The sequence below is a fragment of the Puma concolor genome, chromosome B4, assembly GCF_028749965.1.
Source record: "Puma concolor isolate L17-30 chromosome B4, mPumCon1.1.hap2, whole genome shotgun sequence".
NCBI classification, from domain to species: domain Eukaryota; kingdom Metazoa; phylum Chordata; class Mammalia; order Carnivora; family Felidae; genus Puma; species Puma concolor.
Window position 1 is genome coordinate 75,834,062 of NC_141673.1, and position 22,433 is coordinate 75,856,494.

The 22,433-nt window shown below is 34.0% G+C and overlaps 1 protein-coding gene across 12 annotated transcripts in view; it reads left to right on the forward strand.

The window, feature by feature from the left end:
- KIF21A (kinesin family member 21A) overlaps window positions 1-22,433 on the forward strand; it is a 155,783-nt gene that overhangs the window by 119,841 nt on the left and 13,509 nt on the right. For 5 of the 12 annotated variants that reach the window (XM_086713650.1, XM_086713653.1, XM_086713654.1 and 2 more), the window contains 11 exons: window positions 201-255; window positions 2,952-3,166; window positions 5,704-5,808; window positions 7,200-7,328; window positions 9,655-9,693; window positions 10,383-10,397; window positions 13,803-13,939; window positions 15,881-16,061; window positions 18,001-18,165; window positions 20,450-20,567; window positions 21,990-22,160. In XM_086713650.1, the coding sequence (XP_086569776.1) occupies window positions 201-255; window positions 2,952-3,166; window positions 5,704-5,808; window positions 7,200-7,328; window positions 9,655-9,693; window positions 10,383-10,397; window positions 13,803-13,939; window positions 15,881-16,061; window positions 18,001-18,165; window positions 20,450-20,567; window positions 21,990-22,160 (1,330 nt within the window). Of the gene's footprint in view, window positions 1-200; window positions 256-2,951; window positions 3,167-5,703; window positions 5,809-7,199; window positions 7,329-9,654; window positions 9,701-10,382; window positions 10,398-13,797; window positions 13,940-15,880; window positions 16,062-18,000; window positions 18,166-20,449; window positions 20,568-21,989; window positions 22,161-22,433 lie in introns of all 12 variants that reach the window. The other 7 variants (XM_086713655.1, XM_086713657.1, XM_086713658.1 and 4 more) reach the window with 3 other exon arrangements.

Sequence of the window (22,433 nt, forward strand, 5' to 3'; positions counted from 1 at the left end):
CTAAGTCATACTTAACCACCACAAAAATACCGGGATATTTAAGGAAAGAAAATGAATAATTTTGTAATTCATTTTGATTATAAATATTGTCTTTTTTGCCCTGTAGACCTATAAGATGTTTTCTGTAGTTAAAAACATAGAAGACAGCGTTTTCTATAAGTCCCCTTTTAACCCGTGGTTAATTATTTATTTGCATCTAGCACACTATCTTCAGACCTTATGAAACTTTGTGGTGAAGTGAAACCTAAAAGCAAGGTAAGGGGAATTGAAAATAACAGGTAAGCATCCTTCCCCACAGTTTTCTGTTATTACTAAGAAACACATAGGCCTCAGACCCTTAAGAAGGTTAGCAAGTTGGCATGCTTTTACCATCGCTTCCATGTATAACAACTTTAGTTCTGTAATTACCATATTCTCCTTTGAAACAAACATTATGTCAAAATATTTCTCCTTTGTGGAACTTGTGCTTTACCGTATTATTGCACTTCTTCCACTGGAGAAGCTATGATTATGGAGACCAATTCTTATTTTCTTCTAGGTTTTTCCTAAAAGTTTCATTACTCATTAAGGAAGTTATGTGGTAATTTATTAAGGTCACCTAAGTTTCCTAATAATTATAAAGGAGATTGTAGACCCTGTGGTGGCATACAGCATAAATTTGCAAAATTTGTTAATTGGCAGGAGGTTTTTGAAATTTTAACATTTAGTATCTTCTTAAGTGTATCACATATATTTTGTTAAAGTAGTATCCTGAGGTGGTTTGAATAATAAGCCAACTCTTAATCATTAATTAGTTGTATTAAAAACTAATGAGACTATAATGCATATTTGTATAATTTAAAAAAATATCAATGCCACATGCTGTTAAATGTGTAAGATATTTGGTATGTTTCACATTCAGTGTTGATAGCATTTGATACTAGATGAATTAACTAACCATCTTAAGATGTTTAAAAACAAAGAATTCTTGTAGTCCTTAGTAAATATTTGTTAAATGGATGGAAAGAATCAGGACCTGAAAGAATTAACACTGTGCAAATGGGTAAGACAGAGTTAAGGCCCATAGTGAATAGTCAGGTAATGCAAATGAATAATTTGGCTGGATGTAATGAGTAGGGGTCATTGTGATTGCCTGACGAGGATATGCCTCACCTAAGCAAATAACCACCACTCAACTCTTGCTCATTTTTGCCATGAGGATTATAGACCTAAGACAACTAGATCTTCTATTTTTTCCTAAAGAAGCCTTAAATACAGATTTTTATGTAGAATTTCCTGATCTTTAAAACACTGGTCAAGCCAATCAAAAAAACATCTCCAGGCTGTATGTATGATCCTTGAGCTTGGTAACATATGGTTTTATTTTATTATTCTAAGTGACTAAGCAGAAGTTACTCCCACACTCAAAAGAAAACATTCCGGTATGGTTTGGATCCAGTCTTAGGTAGAGGTGAAAATCTCTTAAGGTCCTGAATGTCTTTCAGGCCCTGTGAAAGCCTAGATATTCATGCCCTTCTGGGACACCAGAGAGAGGTGTAAAGTGGTGCTCTAAACATTATCTGCTGAAGGAACTGCTACAGTTTGGAATTCCTAAGAAAAGGATTCCTCCCTACCTTGGGCTGTTGGCAGTGAAGAGAACTGAGAGTGTAAAAAACTGGCCGGAGAGTTTTCTTTTTCCAAAAATTTTCTGAGGTGCTACTTACTACTCCTTTTGAACTTCATTCAAAGATGCCTGAAAGGATCTCATATCATTTGTTTCTTTCTTTTTTAAATTTATTTATTTATTTTGACAGAGAGAGAGAGAGAGAGAGAGAGTGAGTATGAGCGTGCTTGCACGAGCAGGGGAGGGGCAGAGAGAGAGGGAGAGAGAGGATCCCAAGCAGGCTCCGTGCTGTCAGCCTGAAACTAGATGCAAGGCTCAAACTCATGAACCGTGAGATCATGACCTGAGCCAAAATCAAGAGTCCGTTGCCTAACTGACTGTTCCACCCAAGCGCCTCTCATTTATTTTCATCATTGAAAAAGTAAAGTTAACTGTATACGTTAAATAGGTATGTACTAGCACTATGCTATGTACAGGGGAAATAAAGATGAATAAAACAGGGTGTGTGCTCTTTAGAGGCTTATAATCTGGTAAACACCTTGATTATCCATTAATACCTTAGTGATAATAACAACTGAACAACAACAGGGTAGTCAGTTCATTTTCAAGAGTAAGGAAAGGAATTTGTATAGTGAATTTAGATTCTAGGAAAATAACCTTCACTTGCCTAACTGTGCTACTAAAGCTCGTGTAGGCTCGTGTTGAATTATCCAGCAGGCAGGTTAAAAACACAGCTAATGCATCAGGAGAATGGGGTCACAAAAACTGAGAAGCAGATTTAAAAAATTGATATTAAAATAAAATTTAAAACTGAAAGTGATATTAAATGAGCATCTGAGCATGGAGTAAATCAGAATTTAGTTGAGCTTCCCTGCAGTTAACTTTCGGTTTAATTTCTTCTTTCTTTTTTCAAAAAATTTTATGTTGAGGGAGGTGGCCATGAGTGGCAGGGTAACATAGTCATATTGGTGGCAAGTTGTTTGTTTTTGAATCTGGCTTTGCCACTTACTAGTTGTGTGACTTTGGGTAAATTACTTAGCGTCTCTGTGCGTTAGTCTCCTCATTGGTGAATTGGGATAATGATAGTACATGCTAATGTAATTAAGTGTTCGAACATTGCCTGGCATACAATAAGTATTATATAAATATTGGCTATTATTATGGCCTTTAAAGGTCTTATATGGCTATAGCTCTGGCTTGTCACTATCTTACATGCTATGTTTGACACTTGCTAGGAAATGACACGCTAAATATTTTTACCTATTTCAAACTAATATTAAATCTCTATTCCCTAATCATCTCTGCAAAAGTTTGCTTCTGATTGCTTTTCCTTCCATTCTCTGACTAGGCCCGAAGGAGAACCACCACTCAAATGGAATTGCTGTATGCAGATAGCAGTGAACTAGCCTCAGACACTAGTGCAGGAGATGCCTCCTTGCCTGGCGCTCTTACACCTGTTGCAGAAGGGCAAGAGATTGGAATGAATACAGAGACAAGTGGTACTTCTGCTAGGGAAAAAGAGCTCCCTCCCCCATCTGGCTTCCCTTCTAAGATAGGCAGCATGTAAGTCTGGCCCAGCTACACTAACTTCCTTTTCTTTGGCTTTTCTTTTTCTTTCTTTTAAAAAATTTTTTATATGCATGTTGCTAATTTCTTATTTCTATTTTTTTAAAATTCCGTAAACAAGACCTCCAGTTTTCAAAGGAATTTCTGTTAGGTGTTGTCTCCCCTAATTTTTTTGACATTTGAAATCATTTAAGATGAGATGTTCTTTGTTCAATTCTATTGCTTGTTTCTAAGTTTTAGGGTCATTCTTCAGGATTATAATTTTCATAAAGGCTGAGTTATGAATTATAGACAAAATTTTTTAGGAACACTTAAATCAGGTAGTTATATCTATAAAACCATCATACAAAACAGAAGCTTTAAAACATCTTTTATTTGCTTTAAATGAACATGATTTTTCGTTCTAAGAGTCTGGTCAGGATAGCAAACCTTTGCTAACCCTATAAGGAAAAAGAAATATCAATCACAAACAATCATTTTAAGGCTTCCTAATTTTTTGCCTTGAAGTACTTGCCATTGCATGTCTGGGATGAGTGTATGCACAAAATTTTTTTTTTTTGTATTGTTAAAGCTTTAAAGGAGGTAATATTCTCTTTCCTATTTATGTAATATGAACATTCTATTCAAAACAACTATTGTCCTGAGGATGAAGATTTCCCAACTCAGGCTAGTATGTGTATGTATGCTATGTGTGTATGTGTGTTTGGACAGTTATATTAAAATTAGATCATTCACCGGTAAAGTTTTTTTTTAATGTTTATTTATTTTGAGAGAAAGAAAGAGAGCACAAGCAGGGGAGTGGCAGAGAGAGAAGGACTGAGAGAATCCCAAGCCGGCTCTGCGCCATCAGCACAGAGCCTGATGTGGGGCTCAAACTCATGAACTGTGAGATCATGAGCTGAGCTGAAATCAAGAGTCGGATGCTTAACCGACTGAGTCACCCAGGTGCCCCTGGTAAAGAGTTATAATGATATTTTTTTGCCGTAATCCTCACATATGATCTACCAAATGATGAACGCATTACTGCATTGAGGAATATTGCCAAAAAAAATGGCACACATTACATGACTCTGCAAATAATAAAATATAACAAATTTTCCCCCTTTGAATATCTGTTTCCCATAATTTCCTTTTTTGTTTTGTTACCTTTTTTTAACTTCCTTCATTTTATGAAGATATTTCTGCCATCTTCCATTGAGTAAGCCCATCTGCTACCTTTAGATCCAAATGTAATTTTAATGATGACAACTTTCTTGCATGTGCTTGATGTGGCCTATGTAATTAACTATTGGATTTGCTGATAGAGATTGCTAACCAGTATAGCTTATGGCTTCAGTGCTTTTTTGATAAGATGACTGTTAAAGAAATGCTTTTGGTGAAGGTAATGATATAAACAGAACAGATTTTAAGAATAGATTGAGTAGAGACTTTTGGAACTTCAAGACTTAATCTATGGCCTGGAATCCAGATTCAGGTAATACCTTCTTTTTGCCCTCCCCCACCCCTTTATTTTTTTCATTTTTTAAGTGTATCCTTTATTACAGGTTGTAGAATATATATTTTGGACTGTGTCTCTTCACATGATTTGTTCTCAAGTTTTCATAAATTCAGACACTTGTGTAATTCTGTTCAAATTTAAGAGATTCTCGGTGTGGTAACTCTTAATGTCATTACTGCATGACTTTAATTGCTTGATGTAAAATAATTTACTTAAGTGGCCCTTATGATTTAACTGATGAAGGATTTTTGAAATGTGATTTCTTGTGGTCAGAAGTCAGGGACATGAAATTTAAATATTTAGTTTTACCATTCTGGTAATTGTACATTCTAATTCCATAGTGTTTTCTTCTTATTAATATAACTAGTCAACAATAATAAAAATTCATTTTTTAATCAGAATGTATTATCACATACACAAAAATAATAGTCTTAAATTGTTAATTATACAGCCACTATTCAACATTTAAAATTTATAATAAGAATGTTTTTGTTACTAAAATTTATATAGCTACTAGTACCTAAATATTAGGTAAAATTATTGTGTGTCATTTGTGTGTGTGTATGATTACTGGTAGTACTGTTTTTGACTGTGTCTAAGTATTATTTCATTAAATCTCACTGTTTCTCATATTTTGATATTCTAATATTTTGTGTTCTTATAAGATTATAAAGACAATTTTTTCCCAACTGTAACAATTATAATCAACCTAATCATTTATGTTTAAAATCAGTTATTGATTTTGGCCATTTGGCAGTATAGCATTGATATTTACATTCAAAGATAATAGGTTTGCATATATTTAATAAGATTGCCAATTTAAAAGTTAAATATACAGGTGTCAAGCTTCCATCAACTAAAATTACCCATGTAATATATTCCTATCATAGTTTTGTTTTTTTGTTCCCGGGTAATACTCTTTCTCAAGTTGCAGTTATTGATATATTAAAAATTTTAGGTTGAAACTCTGCCAAACAAACTTGTATGTATATATTTAATAAAGTTTGATGATTAAAAGAGGCTTTTTCTATTTTAGTTCCAAACAGTCATCTCTATCAGAAAAAAAACTACCAGAGCCTTCCCCTATAACCAGGAGAAAAGCATACGAAAAAGAAAAATCAAAGGCCAAGGAACAAAAACAGTAAGTTACTTATACTAGATTACATAAAATCTCTGGTGCACTTAGATGCTAAAGGACAATAGTGAAATTATTTTCCACATGCAGGCTAGATCTGTGGTTGTGACTGATTTGACTAATCGAGACGATCAAGTCAGCTGTTGGTTTGGCTCAGTGTTTCTTGGTCACACACATACCTGTAAACATATTTGAACACTTGTCCCTAATCATGTACTCTTATTTATTTTCCAGTTATTTGAGCATATCATTGTAAAAAGTTCATGTACACTTGAGATGAAGTTTAGTGAATCTATATTTCAGATAGTCTTCTAGAAAGATTTGAAATTGATTTTAACTGATAAAACTGACATTGACTTTACCTCTGTAAAATAGCTGACAGGAAACTAGTGTTCATCATAGGGTGTGTTAGTTGTACCATTTTCTTGCTGTTCTTTTGCATTTAATTTTTTTTTCCTGAAATCTCTTAAAAGCTGTTTGTGTGTTTTGTGAGGGTTAATTTACTTAACAGTGCATAGTATAATCTGATGATCCACTTAAATGGGCATTTATAAATTGCAATGTCACAACATGAAGCTGAGTGAATGGATGAGAGCCACTGAAACCTCTCTCCCCTGTGGCGCACCCACTCCTCCCTCAGGTCACCTAAGGTGCTACATGCGACAGGTAGATCTCTGACATGGCCTTGAGGGAGGGAGAGTTTTGGTGCCAGTCGCCATTTAAATATTAGTAAAGCTAATTTCTTTAACATGTAAGTAAACATAAAAAGTAGTTTTTATATATTTTCTGTACCCAAGTGGACAATCTTATACCATCCTCTCTCCTGTGCCAACATGCACACTCTACTTTGACCACTGGATTGGCTGACTTGAATGTCGTGGACGTTCTCTTTCTAATCATCCTTGCTTCCTGTACTTAAAGTTGTAATTTTCCTATTTCTACTGGATTGAATGTCTCAGGGATATTTGGGAGATGGTGGATGGAGCAGATAAGTAATGTAAAAATAAAAGTGAGTAAATCTTGGAAAAGGCAAATCAGTTTTAAACACTCTGGCTCTCTTTCCCCTGTACTCATCTGTAAAGTGAGTAATTTGGTTTTAACTCTAAAACTGTAATTTTAAATTTGGCTTGCTTTATTTGTATTGACTGTAGATTTCAGCAGACAAGTTTTTCCTTAGTGCCATCTTGTGGGCAATGTAACAAAATCCAGTGGAAAAGTTGTTTTTTTTTTTTTTTTTTTTTTAATTGTTCAGAGTGTATTTTATCTTACAAAAAAGGAAGAGAGGAAGAAGAAATTCTCTAATGAAAAGCTTTTTTAAAAAAGCATGTTTCTTATAACATTCCTAACAAATCATAACTGATTAAAACCACCTATTTAATGTTCTTTTTTTCTTGTAGCTCAGATTCTGGAACCTCAGAGGCTAGTCTTTCACCTCCTTCTTCCCCACCAAGCCGGCCCCGTAATGAACTGAATGTTTTTAACCGTCTTACTGTTTCTCAGGGAAACACATCAGTTCAGCAGGATAAGTAAGTCTTTATGGAAAAGAGCCCCTCTATTTATTACCGTAGTCTGAACCTTTCAATAGAGTCTGCAGAACACATTTAGCCATCTCTTTGTGTGGGAGATGAAGTCTGACTTGTGAACTCTGGCCATATTTGATGTGTTTTTCCAACAGGAAATGAACAATATAGAAAAGATTAGAGAAAATTAATTTCCTGCTGAACATTTTTCCCTGTTGTAGATTTGCATTGGTAAACTTTCAGCACTTGTCTTGCCTTTTCATTTCTATGTAAATTAGAATTCAAATATCTTTGAGACCACTCTAAGTTTAAATTTGTTGGGATACTAAAAGCCTCTAGTCCAGATAGCCTGAGTTGAAAAGAGGCAACTTATTTTACCTTCAGTGCATATAACAGCTTACAAAGTCCATTGTTATATGTGTAAAATGTTGTTAGCATTTGGTGGTTTGACACAAATCCACCACAAAAAGTCAGTAATAAAATAAAATAAAGACAGCTCGTATTTGGGTGGAGAGGGTTAGGACTGAGGTGGATTGTGGAGGAAGAGAAGTTGGAGGCCTATGAAAATTATAATTTGCATTAAATTTGAAGTGAGAAAGTATTCCCACATCGAGCCAGAATCTCTCTTGCAAGAATTCATACTAACAGTCCTGCCATAAAATATTTATTAACTCTGACTTATCTGCTTTGATTTTGAATGGTAGCATAGTGGATGTATGCACTTCATATCCAGTCTCCCACCCCTGTTGTTTTCAATGCTGTAATCTCCCTGTGTAGATCAACAATTTCTGAGATTTGTAGGATGCTATTTAAGATCTGTCTGGCATGTTCAGAACATGCCAGATGTCTCTGTAGACTTAGAGAAGCACACATTTTTGAAAGAATTTTTAATCTGCTTAATGTATGGACAAAGTTTTTAAAGTTAGATATTAATATAGTTTAATCAGTAGATGATCTACCCTTTAAAGTGATCTAGATAGATAAATATTTCATGTTATTGAAAAAATTCTCTAACATTGTTAAGTCATACCTTCCATTTAATTGAGAAAAGAATAGAAGAACGTTAAGAATGCCTTCGGGAAGTCCATTTTCACTAGTGATATGAAGGTTTACTAAATTTTGTCTGTACATTCATAGTCATAAAATTTTGTCAGTATTTTGATAATTTTGACAATCTAGTCATAGTTTTATATTTTCTACTGAAATATTTTATAAGCTACCAGTAATTTGACGCTGTTGTCATCTCTATAAGCTAAAACTCAGAATAAGTGACTACACTTTCAAAGACTCACCTACCTTTGAATCACTTTCTTTTTGAGGCTAGCATATTTCACCAGCTGGAAGTAGATCCCATAGATAGTTTTTGGTTATGTTCCATGTCAGTATTCACTCTGTTCTTTTCCCCAAGCCTAATAAACAAACTGAGTAGATTTTCTTTTTCTTTTTTTAAAAATTTATTTATTTTGAGAGAGAGAGAGAGAGAGAGAGAGAGAGAGAGAGAGAGGACGGACAGGGGAGGGACAGAGGGAGAGAGGGAAAGAGAGAATCCCAAGCAGGCTCCGTGCTGTCAGTGTGGAGCCCAATGTGTGGCTCATTTCCATGAACCATAAGATAATTACCTAAGCTAAAATCGAGAGTTGGGCACTCAACTGACTGAGCCACCCAGGCACTCTTCAATAGGTTTTTATAAGAACCCAACTTATTGTCAGTCGTGGAGGTTTCAGTGTATGCTGACAGTAGTGGCTCACCTATTTTTAAAATCTCACTAAAGTCTCATATTACTAAGGGACTCCCTCATTAGGAAACTGTTTTTGAGATAAGTCAAAATCAAAGGTTATTGAATTCTGGGTAGTTTGCTTTCCATGTAAACATAAAATGCATTTGTGCAGTTTCCACATTAGAATCTAAATCCAAAGTAATTATCAAGATGGATAAAAATTCATTAATAGCTGTTTAAATGGGAAAAATGTTCTAGTACTAATCAAATTAAATAGAAAGAATCTTAAAGTGATGTATTTTACTTACTTGATATTGTTCCTCTTCAGGGCATTAATTTTAGAAGTGAGGAATAATAGGTTTTCTGTGGATTAGTAATAGAAAGTTTTTATCCCACCCAAAGTCTTAGTAGAAAACATAAGAATCAAATATATTGCCAGATACAGCTGTATATTTGCAGATATCCAGTGCAAATAGAAAAGTGGGACATTCACAATAAAGGAAATGTTTGCTATATTCCTATTATTCATACTGTCAGTTTTCAGTTCAGTCCCAGTGTCTTTACCTGTTGACATCTGTGTTCTTTTTCCTCATAATTCTAACTCTTTCACTGTAGGTCTGATGAAAGTGACTCCTCTCTGTCGGAGGTACACAGGTACTTTCTTTCTATCTTTCCTACATTCTGGCATTTCATTGATATTCTAAAATGCCTTCTGAGAAACTATAAGCATATCTCACTTTTGTATGCATAACCAGTTGTAAACCATATAAACATACTAATATTTTTAAACATATTAATTTTAATATATTTTTGTCATCCCTTTTAGACCAAGAACTGGCAAACTTTTTTTGTATAATAGCACAGAAAGTTGTGATGCTTGTTCTCTGTCTATAATCTAAATCTTTTATTTGCAATAATTTAAGTTCTATGAATATTGATATCATTGCTCCTCAGTGATTAAATGTTTCAGTCTTTCAAAGTGTGGGAGGTAAATAAGGTATTTTTGTTGTTGTTATTGGCTTAATGATTATAAGTAAAAAGTTTATGGAAAGCTTTGTAATGAAGAAAAAAAGATATGCAAGGGGGGGCACAAAAGATACTATGATACATAAAATATAAAAAGAAATAGAAACTAAAGGAGCTTTTCTAAAATAACAAATATATTTTTACTGATAGATGCTGTTTTAAAGATAACAATGTTGAATTTTTCATGTTGTGGGTTTTTTTTTCTTTTTGGATCCTTAATTTCTCTCTTTCTATCATTTCCTCTTTCCACTTATCATTTTGTCTCCTCTCTTTTTGCACTTGTTTCTCCTGTTTATGGCCATTTTGCTGATCATCAGTAGATCCTCCAGAAGGTAGGCAGAGGAAATTAATCTCATTTATTACAAGACTTTACTGATTTGCATGGAACAAGAATAAGCTTTTTTCCCCCTTCAACTCAGGTTGTTTTACAACTTTGCAATATATAACCTTAACTTAAACTATTTTAAAGTTGATTTCTATATTTCAGAATGTGAATAGATTAATTTTAATATTAAAAGAAATACTATGGATGTATGTTTCCAATTTCTGTATTTTTCTATTATCTTTGGTATAAGGTAATCTCTACAAAATATTAGTACTAATATTGTGAATACTGGAGAGCATTTTTCAGTATCTAGTAAAATGCTGTATTTAATTATGAGATTATTTTTCTTCAGAAGTCTGAAAAATCAATGATATTAAAACATATAAAAATGAAAAAAGGCATCTTACCCTCCAAAATTGTGTCATACATAAGTCACTGGAGGCAAATATTTACTTTTGTAATATTACAAACTTTGACATGACAGACTCTTATACCTTAGGCTGGTCACATGGATTTCTTCTTTATAATCAGCTTATTGGAATATACATACATACATATTTTGTTTGAGAAGTAAGAGTAGCATCTGACTGTGCATTAGATCAAACCTTTTGAATATTTGAAGCTATAATTCTAATTCGATGGCTTCAGTTCATAGATATGAACTCATATCAGTAGGATTTCAAAACGGAGATTCAGACTTTTGGGGGAAGTTTTGCTTCTGTTTCAGTTTTAATTTGGTTAACTTCTTAGATTACAAACAGGTTACTGAGCATTAATTTCAAGAATTGACACATGTATGCAAATAATACATTGGACTTTGTAATTACATATCCAGTGGCAACAATTCCTGGTGTCATTTCTAGTGACGATGAACAACTTCTACTTTTCAAAATCATTAATAACTACTCTAAAAATAAAGTTTGTTTGTTTCTTTTAGCCCTGAGCTTATATTTATCTCCTAATGTTTCTATTCATCAGCGCTCTTGAGCTCTGCCAGAATTAATCTTCTGGAATTAATTAATTGAATTAATCCATGCACATCTCTTTTTGTGTGTATATGACAGCTCTTTAAATATTCAGTGCCTTAACCTACTATTGAATCCTCTCCAATGAATGTTTTCCTATCAGTTCAGTAGGTCTAGTTTCATTATCTGCTCCTTATATGATGTAGTCTACAGATCATTTTGCTTCTACTATTTTTGAAAATGTCCCAATTTTTCAGTGTTTAAAATCTAGCATCTAGAACTCAACCTCCTTCCAGATCCCTCAGCAGAATATAGTAACTCTATTATGTTCTTTCTCCTGAAATATTTACTTCTATTGAACACGTTATTGAAAGTGCTTATAGAAGAGCCATAAATTGTTGATTCATTGATCTTATATTCTATTAAAAAAATCTCTTTGGCTATTAGTGTGTGTGTGTGTGTGTGTGTGTGTGTGTGTGTGTGTGTGTGTATTTCAATTTATTTAAACTGAAATAAACCCAGAAAGCAATTCAGCCATTTCTCCTACCTCCCACTTCCCACCCTTACAATTACCAATCTATTCTCTGTATCTATGAGATTGGGTTTTTTAATGTATATTTTTAAGATTGCGTGTATAAGAGAGATAATATGGCATGTATCTTTTTCTTATTTCATTTAGCATAATGCCCTCTTCAGCTTTTTAGATCTAGGCTACTATTAAGGCTTTTACTACTTGAAGCATTTTGTTCTATCTTCTACTTAAATTTTATCTTTAAATTGTATCCAATGATTATTTTAGTGTTAAGTGGGTACTTAAAGCAAATAAATTTTGTTTGTCATTTTCCTAGGCAATACATACCAGTGTCCAGTTCTTTAATATATCAGTTTAATATATATGCCAGCTCTGTTTTCTGTGCTAGAGAAATATTGACTAGATATTGAAGACTTCTTTGAAACTGAAAGGAACATTGACTCCTTAAGTGTGCCTCTCCACCAATGGAACTACCTTACTCCAACTGTTCTGTTCTTACCTACCATGTCCACAAGGATATCATTTGAAAGGCTTAATGTAATGGACCTTTTTTGAGTCAACATGTGTTATGAATATGATATTTCTCTAATTTGCTATTAACCCTACAAAGAACTTCCCCCATGAGATTAGTGTTACCTCTTATTGATGAGCATTTATTTTTAAGTGTTTATAATGATTTGTTCAGTATTTCCCTTTGTGAGACTCAACAAGAAGTCTTACCCATCTGTAATTCCTGAAGTCTGCTTTTTCCCCTGCTTTTTGGAAAAAGGGGCCTACATGTTTTGTGCCCCTTATTGATCTTAGTGTACCAACAATGATTTTTGTGTCAACAATGTTGTATCCTTCCAAAACCCTGTGATATAATGATTTAAACACAGAAATACTTGAATTCAATGAATAAGTCTCTATTGTCAGTTCTAACTTATCTTGGGCTTACATTTCTTCTTAATCATTTCTGCCCATTGCATCTTGAAGATTGTTCTCTTTCATTGAGAAGGTGGAAAGAAACAGTTTTATTTTATTCCTGTTATTTGTTCTGATATTATGCCATCTATTTTATATAATGGACACATTTCTACATAATAATTTTTCTTCCTGCTCTGAGCAAAGATATATCCAATTTATATATTTATTATGTTATAATTCACTCTCATCTTTAGTCTTCTCAATACAACTATTTCAATTCAGATCCTGTCTTAAACTCCTTTAGGATAGGGACAATGTTTTGATAAACTTTGCATTTCCATAGTGCATAGCACAAAGCATAAACTCCAGAAATATGAAACTTATGAGAAAGTTCCCTAAATAGCCTCACTGTTCTTTTAAAGTCCCATTCTTTTTTCTTTTTTTAATCTTCTTGGAGACTATTAGAGTTTTTTCTTTATTTTTTTTTTTTATATTTTTGAGCCATTCTCCCTTTAGAATTTCTGTGTATGTGATCGTTCCTATCTTTTTTCAAATTCACTTGAAAAATTTTTTTCAGTATTTTAGGTGATATGTGTTATACTTTCTCCAGAATGTTCTTTTTGACATAGAGTCATATTTCAGCATAGCAGAGTCACACTTCCAGTTATCCATCATTTATACTTTATTTGTCAGAATTCACTCTACTCAAACAGCTCCCAATATTACTGCATTCAACTTTGAAGAGAATTTGTTGATAAGATGATCTGTGTGCCATAGGCTTTGCTCTTTGCAGAGGGCAGCTGCTGACTGATGCCTCATTAGTTGATGCACTCCATCACTACTGTTACTATTTCACATTTTGTCTCTGTCCTTTTGCTTTAAAAAGAGACAAAGGAGCAGTCTGAGTTTTCCTATTAATTAGTTAGAAAGGCTTCTTAAAGTCAGGAGAAAAATAAAATTAGTCTCATGATATAGCTACTTAAGTAAATCTTGTTTTTCCCCACCTCAGGGGCATAATCAACCCATTTCCTGCTTCAAAAGGAATCAGAGCTTCTCCACTGCAGTGTATTCACATAGCTGAAGGGCACACAAAAGCTGTGCTCTGTGTGGATTCTACTGATGATCTCCTCTTCACTGGATCAAAAGGTACTTACTAGTGGTTGTTTCAGATGGATATTTAACAGATGAAAAAAAAATGATTACATTTTAACAGGCTTAAAAGAATAGTCAAACTGCTTAATACCCATAAAAACCTGAGAAATATTTGGTTCAACTCCTGAATTATAGAAAATCATTGCATAGTTGGGAAGAAAGTAAAACCTCTGTTGATGTTATATGAATAGAATGTTGAGAAAATACATCTCCCTTCAGTAACTGAGCACTTAATGTATGCAAGGTCCTGAGCTTAGTAATACAAGTTATATAAAAATTGACAAAAATGTACATCATTACAATGTACATACACTGTGGTAAAGAGAATAAGATGGGTAGGAAACCATCATTTCTTGAGCACTTAAGCGTATGTCAGAGACTATGCTAGACACTATACAAATTATATCTCATTTAATTCTCGTAGTAACCCCAGTGAGATACATGTTGCATCCTCATTTTACAGATGAAGAAACTAAGGATTCAAGACATGAAATAACTTCACCAGATAAACTTAGTAGTAAGTGGAAGAATCAGGATTGGAAACCCAGGTCTACTCATCTCCAAACCTATATTCTTAACCCCCTTTGGTACAAGTGTAGGCAACTGGAAATGAACTACAAATGCTTTGAAGAGTTAAATACTAATCTTTTTGAGGTTTCTGAAAAGGGAGGTTATGCCAACCTGTGAGACATAACAAGGCTTTGACAGAGGCATTTAGGAGGAACCTTACAGGATGGTTTGGATATTGACAGGTAATGATTGACAACCAAGATTGTAGAACAACATAAGCAGAGACATGGAGGGGAAAATGGGGTATGTTTGGAAACTAAATCCAATTGGTTGAAAAGTAGAATACAGCTGACCTTTGAACAACATGGGGGTTAGTGGTGCCAACCTCCTACACAGTCGAAAATCTGCGTATAACTTTTGACTCCCCCAAACCCGAACTACTAATAGCCTTCTGTGAACCAAAGCCTTACCAATAATATAAACAGTTGATTAATAAATATTTTGCATGTTATATGTATTATATACTATATTCTTACAATAAAGTAAGAAAAAAGAAAATGTTACAAAGAAAATCATAAGGAAGAGAAAACACATTCATCGTATTGTACTATATTTTTCAAATATTTTGCATATAAGTAGACCCTTCAAACCCATGTTGTTCAAGGGTCAACTGTAATCATAAGAGAAGTGATGGGCAGTAAAGCTAAAAAGGTAGGAAGGAAGCAAGTACAGGTTTGAGGAAGCTAATAAACGATTTTTAGCACGTAGGGATGTTACAAGACTCAGTTTAATCAGCAAGCATTTATTGCTCATTGCATATAAGGAAGTGTAACATATCTAGCTAGAACTTATGAATTGTGAATAACAGCAAGCCATTCTCCAATTAAAAAATAATCTGCACTGTGAAAAATGTACTTTTATAATTTAAAGTAAATTTATCTCCAGAATAATTATATATTTGACATGTCAGAAAAACAAAATAATTAGTTTATAATTATGTTTTGGGGTCAAAAATAAAACCATCTATCAGTGACCCCTGGAAAAGAAAGGTATATGTGTTTATGAGTGTAGAGTGCTGTGAGGCAGTGAGAGTGAAGAGGCTGATTTGGGAATGCCATTTTAAATTCAGGGGAATTTTGAAGCAAGACTCTTGTGATATGACTATTTCAAAGTTTTATATAATTATTTTTTTTAATACCACATAATACATACACCAGCTATCCCTTGCTTTCATCCAATCCTTTATATGTACTTGGCCATGGAACTTGATGCAGAGGGTTGATGTCTGTTGCAGCGAGTGGAATAATTACTTTTTCTTATTTTATTTCATTCTTCTAGGGGAAAGATTGTTAAAGTAATTTTTATTGTTAAGAGAACCTAATTTAGTTCATATTGACAGTATTTTCCTTTTCTTGTTTGTTTTAGATCGTACTTGTAAAGTATGGAATCTGGTGACTGGGCAGGAGATAATGTCATTGGGGGGTCATCCCAACAATGTTGTATCTGTAAAATATTGTAATTATACAAGCTTGGTCTTCACTGTGTCCACATCTTATATTAAGGTGTGGGACATCAGAGATTCAGCAAAGTGCATTCGAACACTGACGTAAGTAATTTAAAGACAAATAGCATAAGGGCAAATAGTATAACATATATAAAAAGATAGGACTATGAATACATTTTTATTTATTTATAACTGTCCAGTTCCAAAAGGATGTTAAAATTAGGACATAGATAATATAACAGGGAAAAACTATTGAGAAAATGAAATATAGGAGCCTGGTATTAAATAGGAAGGAATAAATTGCATTTGATCTGTGACTAAGTATATATTTCATATTCCTCCCTCCCAAATACTAAGGTATTGCATCTTCATAGTATTTATTACTTGATGTAATATTGATTTACATTACTTGCTTCAAATGAATACCACTCTGTGGAAAATGGCTAAAATCACCATTATAGATAGTGAAGAAGTATTTGTAACCTTTACTTAGCAGGTATTAAATAATTGAGAGTTTTTTGTTTGTTCATGTTAGAACCTATACTGCTTTTGTGTGAGCACAAATTCCATAACTGTAGGTTAGGTTGGATAATTGGAGGATGAATTTGTTTTCTGTGTCATTATATGTGTCTTTAAAATAAAGAGCAAATAAATTCTTTTTTGCTACAAGATCGATGAACAGTTTTACATAATTAAAATTGGGGTGAACTCTTTAAATAAACAAAGGGAGCATAGGAAAGGGTAATTTTTATAATTTGTAGAGGAAATATTAAGTCCTAATTTGTATTTTGAGAGCTACTAATTAATTTATTCTACTAAACACAAGTTTCTTGAGGGAAATTTCATGGAAAAAGGAACACTGTATCTTAGAAATCTGCCAATCCAGTTGACTCACTAAAGGCAAATTTAAAAAGATTGATTATAACTTGATATTTTAGAAGTTAGCTGAGAAAATGTTTCAAAATTTAAGAATATATCTATCATTTAGAATTTATCTGAGGAAATAGAAATAAGTTATGTTTAAGTCTTTAGCACTTGGAAATACTCCATATATGATTGGGTTAGATTAAGCAAAAACTGAAAATGGTTTGAAAAATCCTCATTGTCTTTAATTCAAAAGGCACACTTAATAAATAAGAAGAATATTGGTAGGCCTGGCCCTCGGGGCGTTCTGGAAGCTATAGGAAAATGAATTACTTTTGTGGCACTGTATCATTTGTTGAGTTTTTTGTTCTTTATCTTTGACATCTAATCTTTTTTTTTTTTAAGTTTATTTATTTATGTTGAGAGAGAGAAAGAGAGAGAGAATGTACCAGCAGGGGAGGGGCAGAGAGAGACTGGAAGAGGGAGAACCCAAGCAGAGCCTGAAGTGGGGGCTTGACCTCATACATTGTGAGATCATGACTTGAGCCCAGTCAAGTGTCCAACACTTAGCTGATTGAGCTAGCTAGGCACCCCAACATCTAATATTTTTTGAATGATATTCTAGTCATCCCTAACTCAGGAATCCCTAAGAATTCTGGAATTCTTAGGTTTATGATAGGTTTACAGATTAAGAATTTTAAGCCATTGGGGCTCCTCGGTGGCAGAGTCGATCAAGCATCTGACTCCACTCAGGTCATGATTTCACGGTTTGTGAGTTTCAGCCCCGTGTCAGGCTCTGTGCTGACAGCTCAGAGGGAGCCTGGAGCCTGCTTCAGATTCTGTGTCTCCCTCTGTCTTTGCCCTTCCCCTGCTCATGCTCTGCTTCTCTCTCTCTCTCTCTCTCTCTCTCTCTATCAAAAATAAACATTAAAAAAAAAAAAAGAATTTTAAGCCATTTCATCTTGTTTTAGTTATTCATTTATTCACTTATTCATCAAATGTGTTTATAAGTACCAGCTATGTGTGCATGAGTTTGCATGCCAGGTACTGTTCACATGGTGACCAAAGGGCAAAGAGCTTGTTTTTGCCCACAGCCAGTTTCCTAGGAATTCAAGGAACTGTAAGCTGAACTCTCATCCAGGATTGTGACTTTTCCCTTTGTTTTGTCCCTGTTAAGGTCTTCAGGTCAAGTTACTCTTGGAGATGCCTGTTCTGCAAGTACCAGCCGGACAGTAGCTATTCCTTCTGGAGAAAACCAGATAAATCAAATTGCTCTAAACCCAACTGGCACTTTCCTCTATGCAGCTTCTGGAAATGCTGTCAGAATGTGGGATCTTAAAAGGTAGAATTTTTAAGAGAATGTATTTCTTATATACGGCAAGTACAATTTTCAGGCATTAATAACATATTAGTGCATGTAAAATCTAACTTTTAAATTTTTTTTTTTCAACATTTATTTATTTTTGGGACAGAGAGAGACAGAGCATGAACAGGGGAGGGGCAGAGAGAGAGGGAGACACAGAATCAGAAACAGGCTCCAGGCTCCGAGCCATCAGCCCAGAGCCTGACGCGGGGCTCGAACTCACGGACCGCGAGATCGTGACCTGGCTGAAGTCGGACGCCTAACCGACTGCGCCACCCAGGCGCCCCAAAATCTAACTTTTATAACCCCAGAAGTTAATGTAAAATAATAGGCTTTTCTGTTTGGCCCAACACCCCTAAATGGCTCTTCTCTTCTCATTAGCAAATCCAAAAATTTCCTTTCTTTTATTCTCCATCAATAGAAAGAAAGTATACGAAGGAAAATAGCCTCTCTTAATATTTGTCTACAATTTGTGTTGTTTACTGGGAAGAGATCAAGATTCTCATTCTGTTTCACCAGAACGTTTGAAAGAGTTTTTTGTTGTTGTTGTTGTTGTGGTTGTTGTTTTGGGGGGAGGGGCAGCATCACTTAAACATTTTATATCTCAAAATTTTTAGTTTATAAGCTTAAGTTAATTACTGGGGGCATAAATCTTTATAGGGGTTTTATGAATATAAAATGTATATAAGAGATTAAATATTAATATAAAATGGGTAAAAAATGATAAATTGAAATGTAAGGTGTTATATCTCTGATTTGATTTTTATTTGCCATGAAATGTGAGCTTTTATCCCTCACTTGAGTGTTTATTTTAGCTTCTTTTCTAGTTCTTAAAATTTTGGCAGCAAGGGAATATTCATTTATTAGTTAAGTATTTTTTCAACTTCAATTCTGGCAGGCACTGCACCAAGACTATGGTGGGTGCTGGGAATAAAGACTGAGCAAGACAAATGTGGTGTCTATCTTCTTAGAGCTCATTTTGTAACGGAGGATAATGGCCATTAAACAGGCAATTATAGGATACTGAGTGAAGTTTGTAATTCAGGTAATACAGGGTGCCTCCCATCTAGAGGGATTTGTCAGTGGTAAATAAAAAGGATATTTTAGAAACTGAAAATAACTAGTTATAACTTGTAATATGTTAACACATGACTGAGAAAGAATAATAAACATAATTTATAGATAAATAGATGAGAGAGAAAGAAGAAATACAGTCATGAGTCTGCTTTAGAAACAAAATGTAGAAAATTGAACACAGTGCTTGTTTGAGAAAATGAGAAAAGAGGTGAGTACTTGGTTTATTCTTGAAGATGTTAAAACTTGACTCATAGTCAAAACACCATGGAGGAAGATACCCAAAGTCATGACATGAGGCAAAAAAGGTAACAGCTTTTAAAAATCTTTACACTTTCTGTTTTTGCTGAAAAGTTAGGTCCTTTGAAAGCTGCTGATTTCAGCAATGTGATTAAATGTAGATTTATCATAAAAAAGTAAGAAAATAATTTTCTAGAAACGAAACTCTACAAGTTAAATATGTCTTTGTAGTCCAGCAGCTTGATTGAGGTAGGACTATGAAACAAAGGTTCATTGTCACCCCCTGACAATTAACATCACACATTTTTCTACAGTCACATATATGTCCTGGTCATTTTCAGTCCTTATAATAACTGATGAAATGGACCACTTACTTTCTGACGTGCATGTATACATATGTGTGCATAAGTATATATATGTGTGTGTGCATACATGTATATATGATTGGTGTACATATTTGTGTATGTGTATATGCGAGAATATATGTGTTTTATATAAAGTAATCTTACTTTTTCCATATTTTTATTGATTGTGTAGTCATGTAAGTGATATAGTTGTTTTAATCAAATTCCAAATTGAACCTAATAACATTGGTCATATATTTTAACATGTTCAGATATTTAACAGATTAAGGTTTATCTGGACTTAGGTTGCATTTAAAATTAGTCTTTAGCAAGTTTTGCTGCCATTTCGTTTACTGTCTGAATGACATCAGTAACTTTGGAATAACTTATTTAGGATTCCTCACACTTCAGTCGTAGAATAGGTTAGGTTGGCCATATTTTGACCCTTAATTTGAAAAGAGTTGCATGGAGGTGGAGCTAAGTTTAAAAAAAAAAAAGCATTAGTGAACAGTTTCATCAAAGAATGTAGATTATTTACGTTGGGGCTTAATCTCAACCCATTAAGAAATATTTTCAAACAAAATTATTTTTCTTTCTTTTTAAAGGTTTCAGTCTACAGGAAAGTTAACAGGACACCTAGGCCCTGTTATGTGCCTTACAGTAGATCAGATTTCTAATGGACAAGATCTAATCATCACTGGCTCCAAGGATCATTACATCAAAGTGTGTATGATAGAGTTGTTGAATTATATTCTCCTATTAAATGATAGATATGAAGTATCAGATGCACCTAAGACCCTTTGCTCTTAATCAGTTTTCTTTTTTAACAATCCTATCCTTTGCTTTTTCTTCTTGATCTTTTTCCTCATTCAATAGTTCCTGATTTTATTGTCTTATAATTCAATCCCATGTTCTCATTTTTCATAGAAGATTGTTTTGGAGGGATTTTAATGATGTTTGGCTCAGTCATCCAGCTAATGCTTAAATCTCATTGTCACCATCTTTTACACTGAGTTTAGTATGGTCTTCAGATTTTATGAAATTAGCAGATGAGGGAAGATGCACAATTTGATTCTGGAAATGTTAAATTTGAGATACTAAGTAAGAGAAGTCATCCTCCTATAGGCAAGTAGGCCATTTCAAAGGCAATTCTAGAACTCCAGATAAGTTATGACTAGACATGCAGGTTTGGGAGCCATTTGAAAGAAGCAGATGTTCAGGAGTTAGAGTAGTTGATGTGACCAAAGAGACAGAGGTTGACAGGACTCAGCCTTGTGAATTCCTGTAGGAACCAATAGGAATAAAAAGAGAATGCAGTAACAAAGGAGATAGGAAAAGTATAACTACTCTTTTTGGAACCTAAGATTAAGAGATGAGAAGTGGGTTAGTGACATGAAAATAGAGTGGTTAAAATGAGAGTATTGTGTATTTGGTAGACTTGAATATTTCTGTCTGTTTAGGAAGCAGGCCCTTTGGAGAGGGAAAGTGATGGGGGAAGTGGTGGTAAGTGATGGAGGTGGTAGGAGTTAAAACCATATCAAAGATGTGAACCCTGGGAAGCAGGAAGCACACGTTAGCATCTAAAAAGAAGAGAAGGGTAAGAGAATGTTTGAAAATAAAAGGAAACTTTTGAAATGGAGGGAAGAGTCCAGAAAGTTTATTTTTGATCATGCGACCCTTTTCAGGAAATCATGAGGTCAATAGCTAAGAGAGATGATGACAACTGAGTGGAGTAGAAGGTTTAGAATAGCAACTTTGAGGGGAATTTGAGATGGCCACCAGGATTGCAGAGCTACATTATAGTGCCTAAATAACAGTCATATCATTTTTCTGACTTTCAACTGGATTGATATGTAGTATTTTTGTTATTGAACATATAGTTTGTTCACCATACATAAAAAAATTGGTTGCCTTTCTAAAAAGCCTATAGACATATAAGCTTGTGACATATAAGCAAAAGTAGCATGAATATAGGGCCTGGGTTCTTCCTGAATCATTTATACAAGGTTAATTTAGTTAATTAGTAAAATATTGTAACAAGTCATATCTGGTTAATATACATGTGTATGTGTTTCTATGTATGAACACATATAGGTGCTTATTTATAAGTTAAATAGGATGCCCCCCTTTTCTCTCCTTTTTTAGATGTTTGACGTAACTGAAGGGGCTCTGGGAACTGTGAGTCCCACCCACAATTTTGAGCCCCCTCATTATGATGGCATTGAAGCGCTAACCATACAAGGGGATAACCTATTTAGTGGATCCAGAGATAATGGAATCAAGAAATGGGACTTAGCTCAAAAAGACCTTCTACAGGTAATGTAAAACCTTTCATGGGATGAAGTGGGTACTTCAAAGCCACCAGTAGTCTATATAAGACCTTGAAGAGCCTCTCAAAGAGTGTTTCATCTTCAGCTACCAGGGTTACAAATTATGAGAAGGGCAACGTTCAATATTGAATAATACCTTCTAGATAAGAGTAGTTGAAAACAAACGAACAAGTAGCATGAATGTCAATAGAACAAACTTGGCAACAGATGAACATATTGCTTTCAAAAGCGTTCTTTAAAAAATTTTTTTTGATGTTTA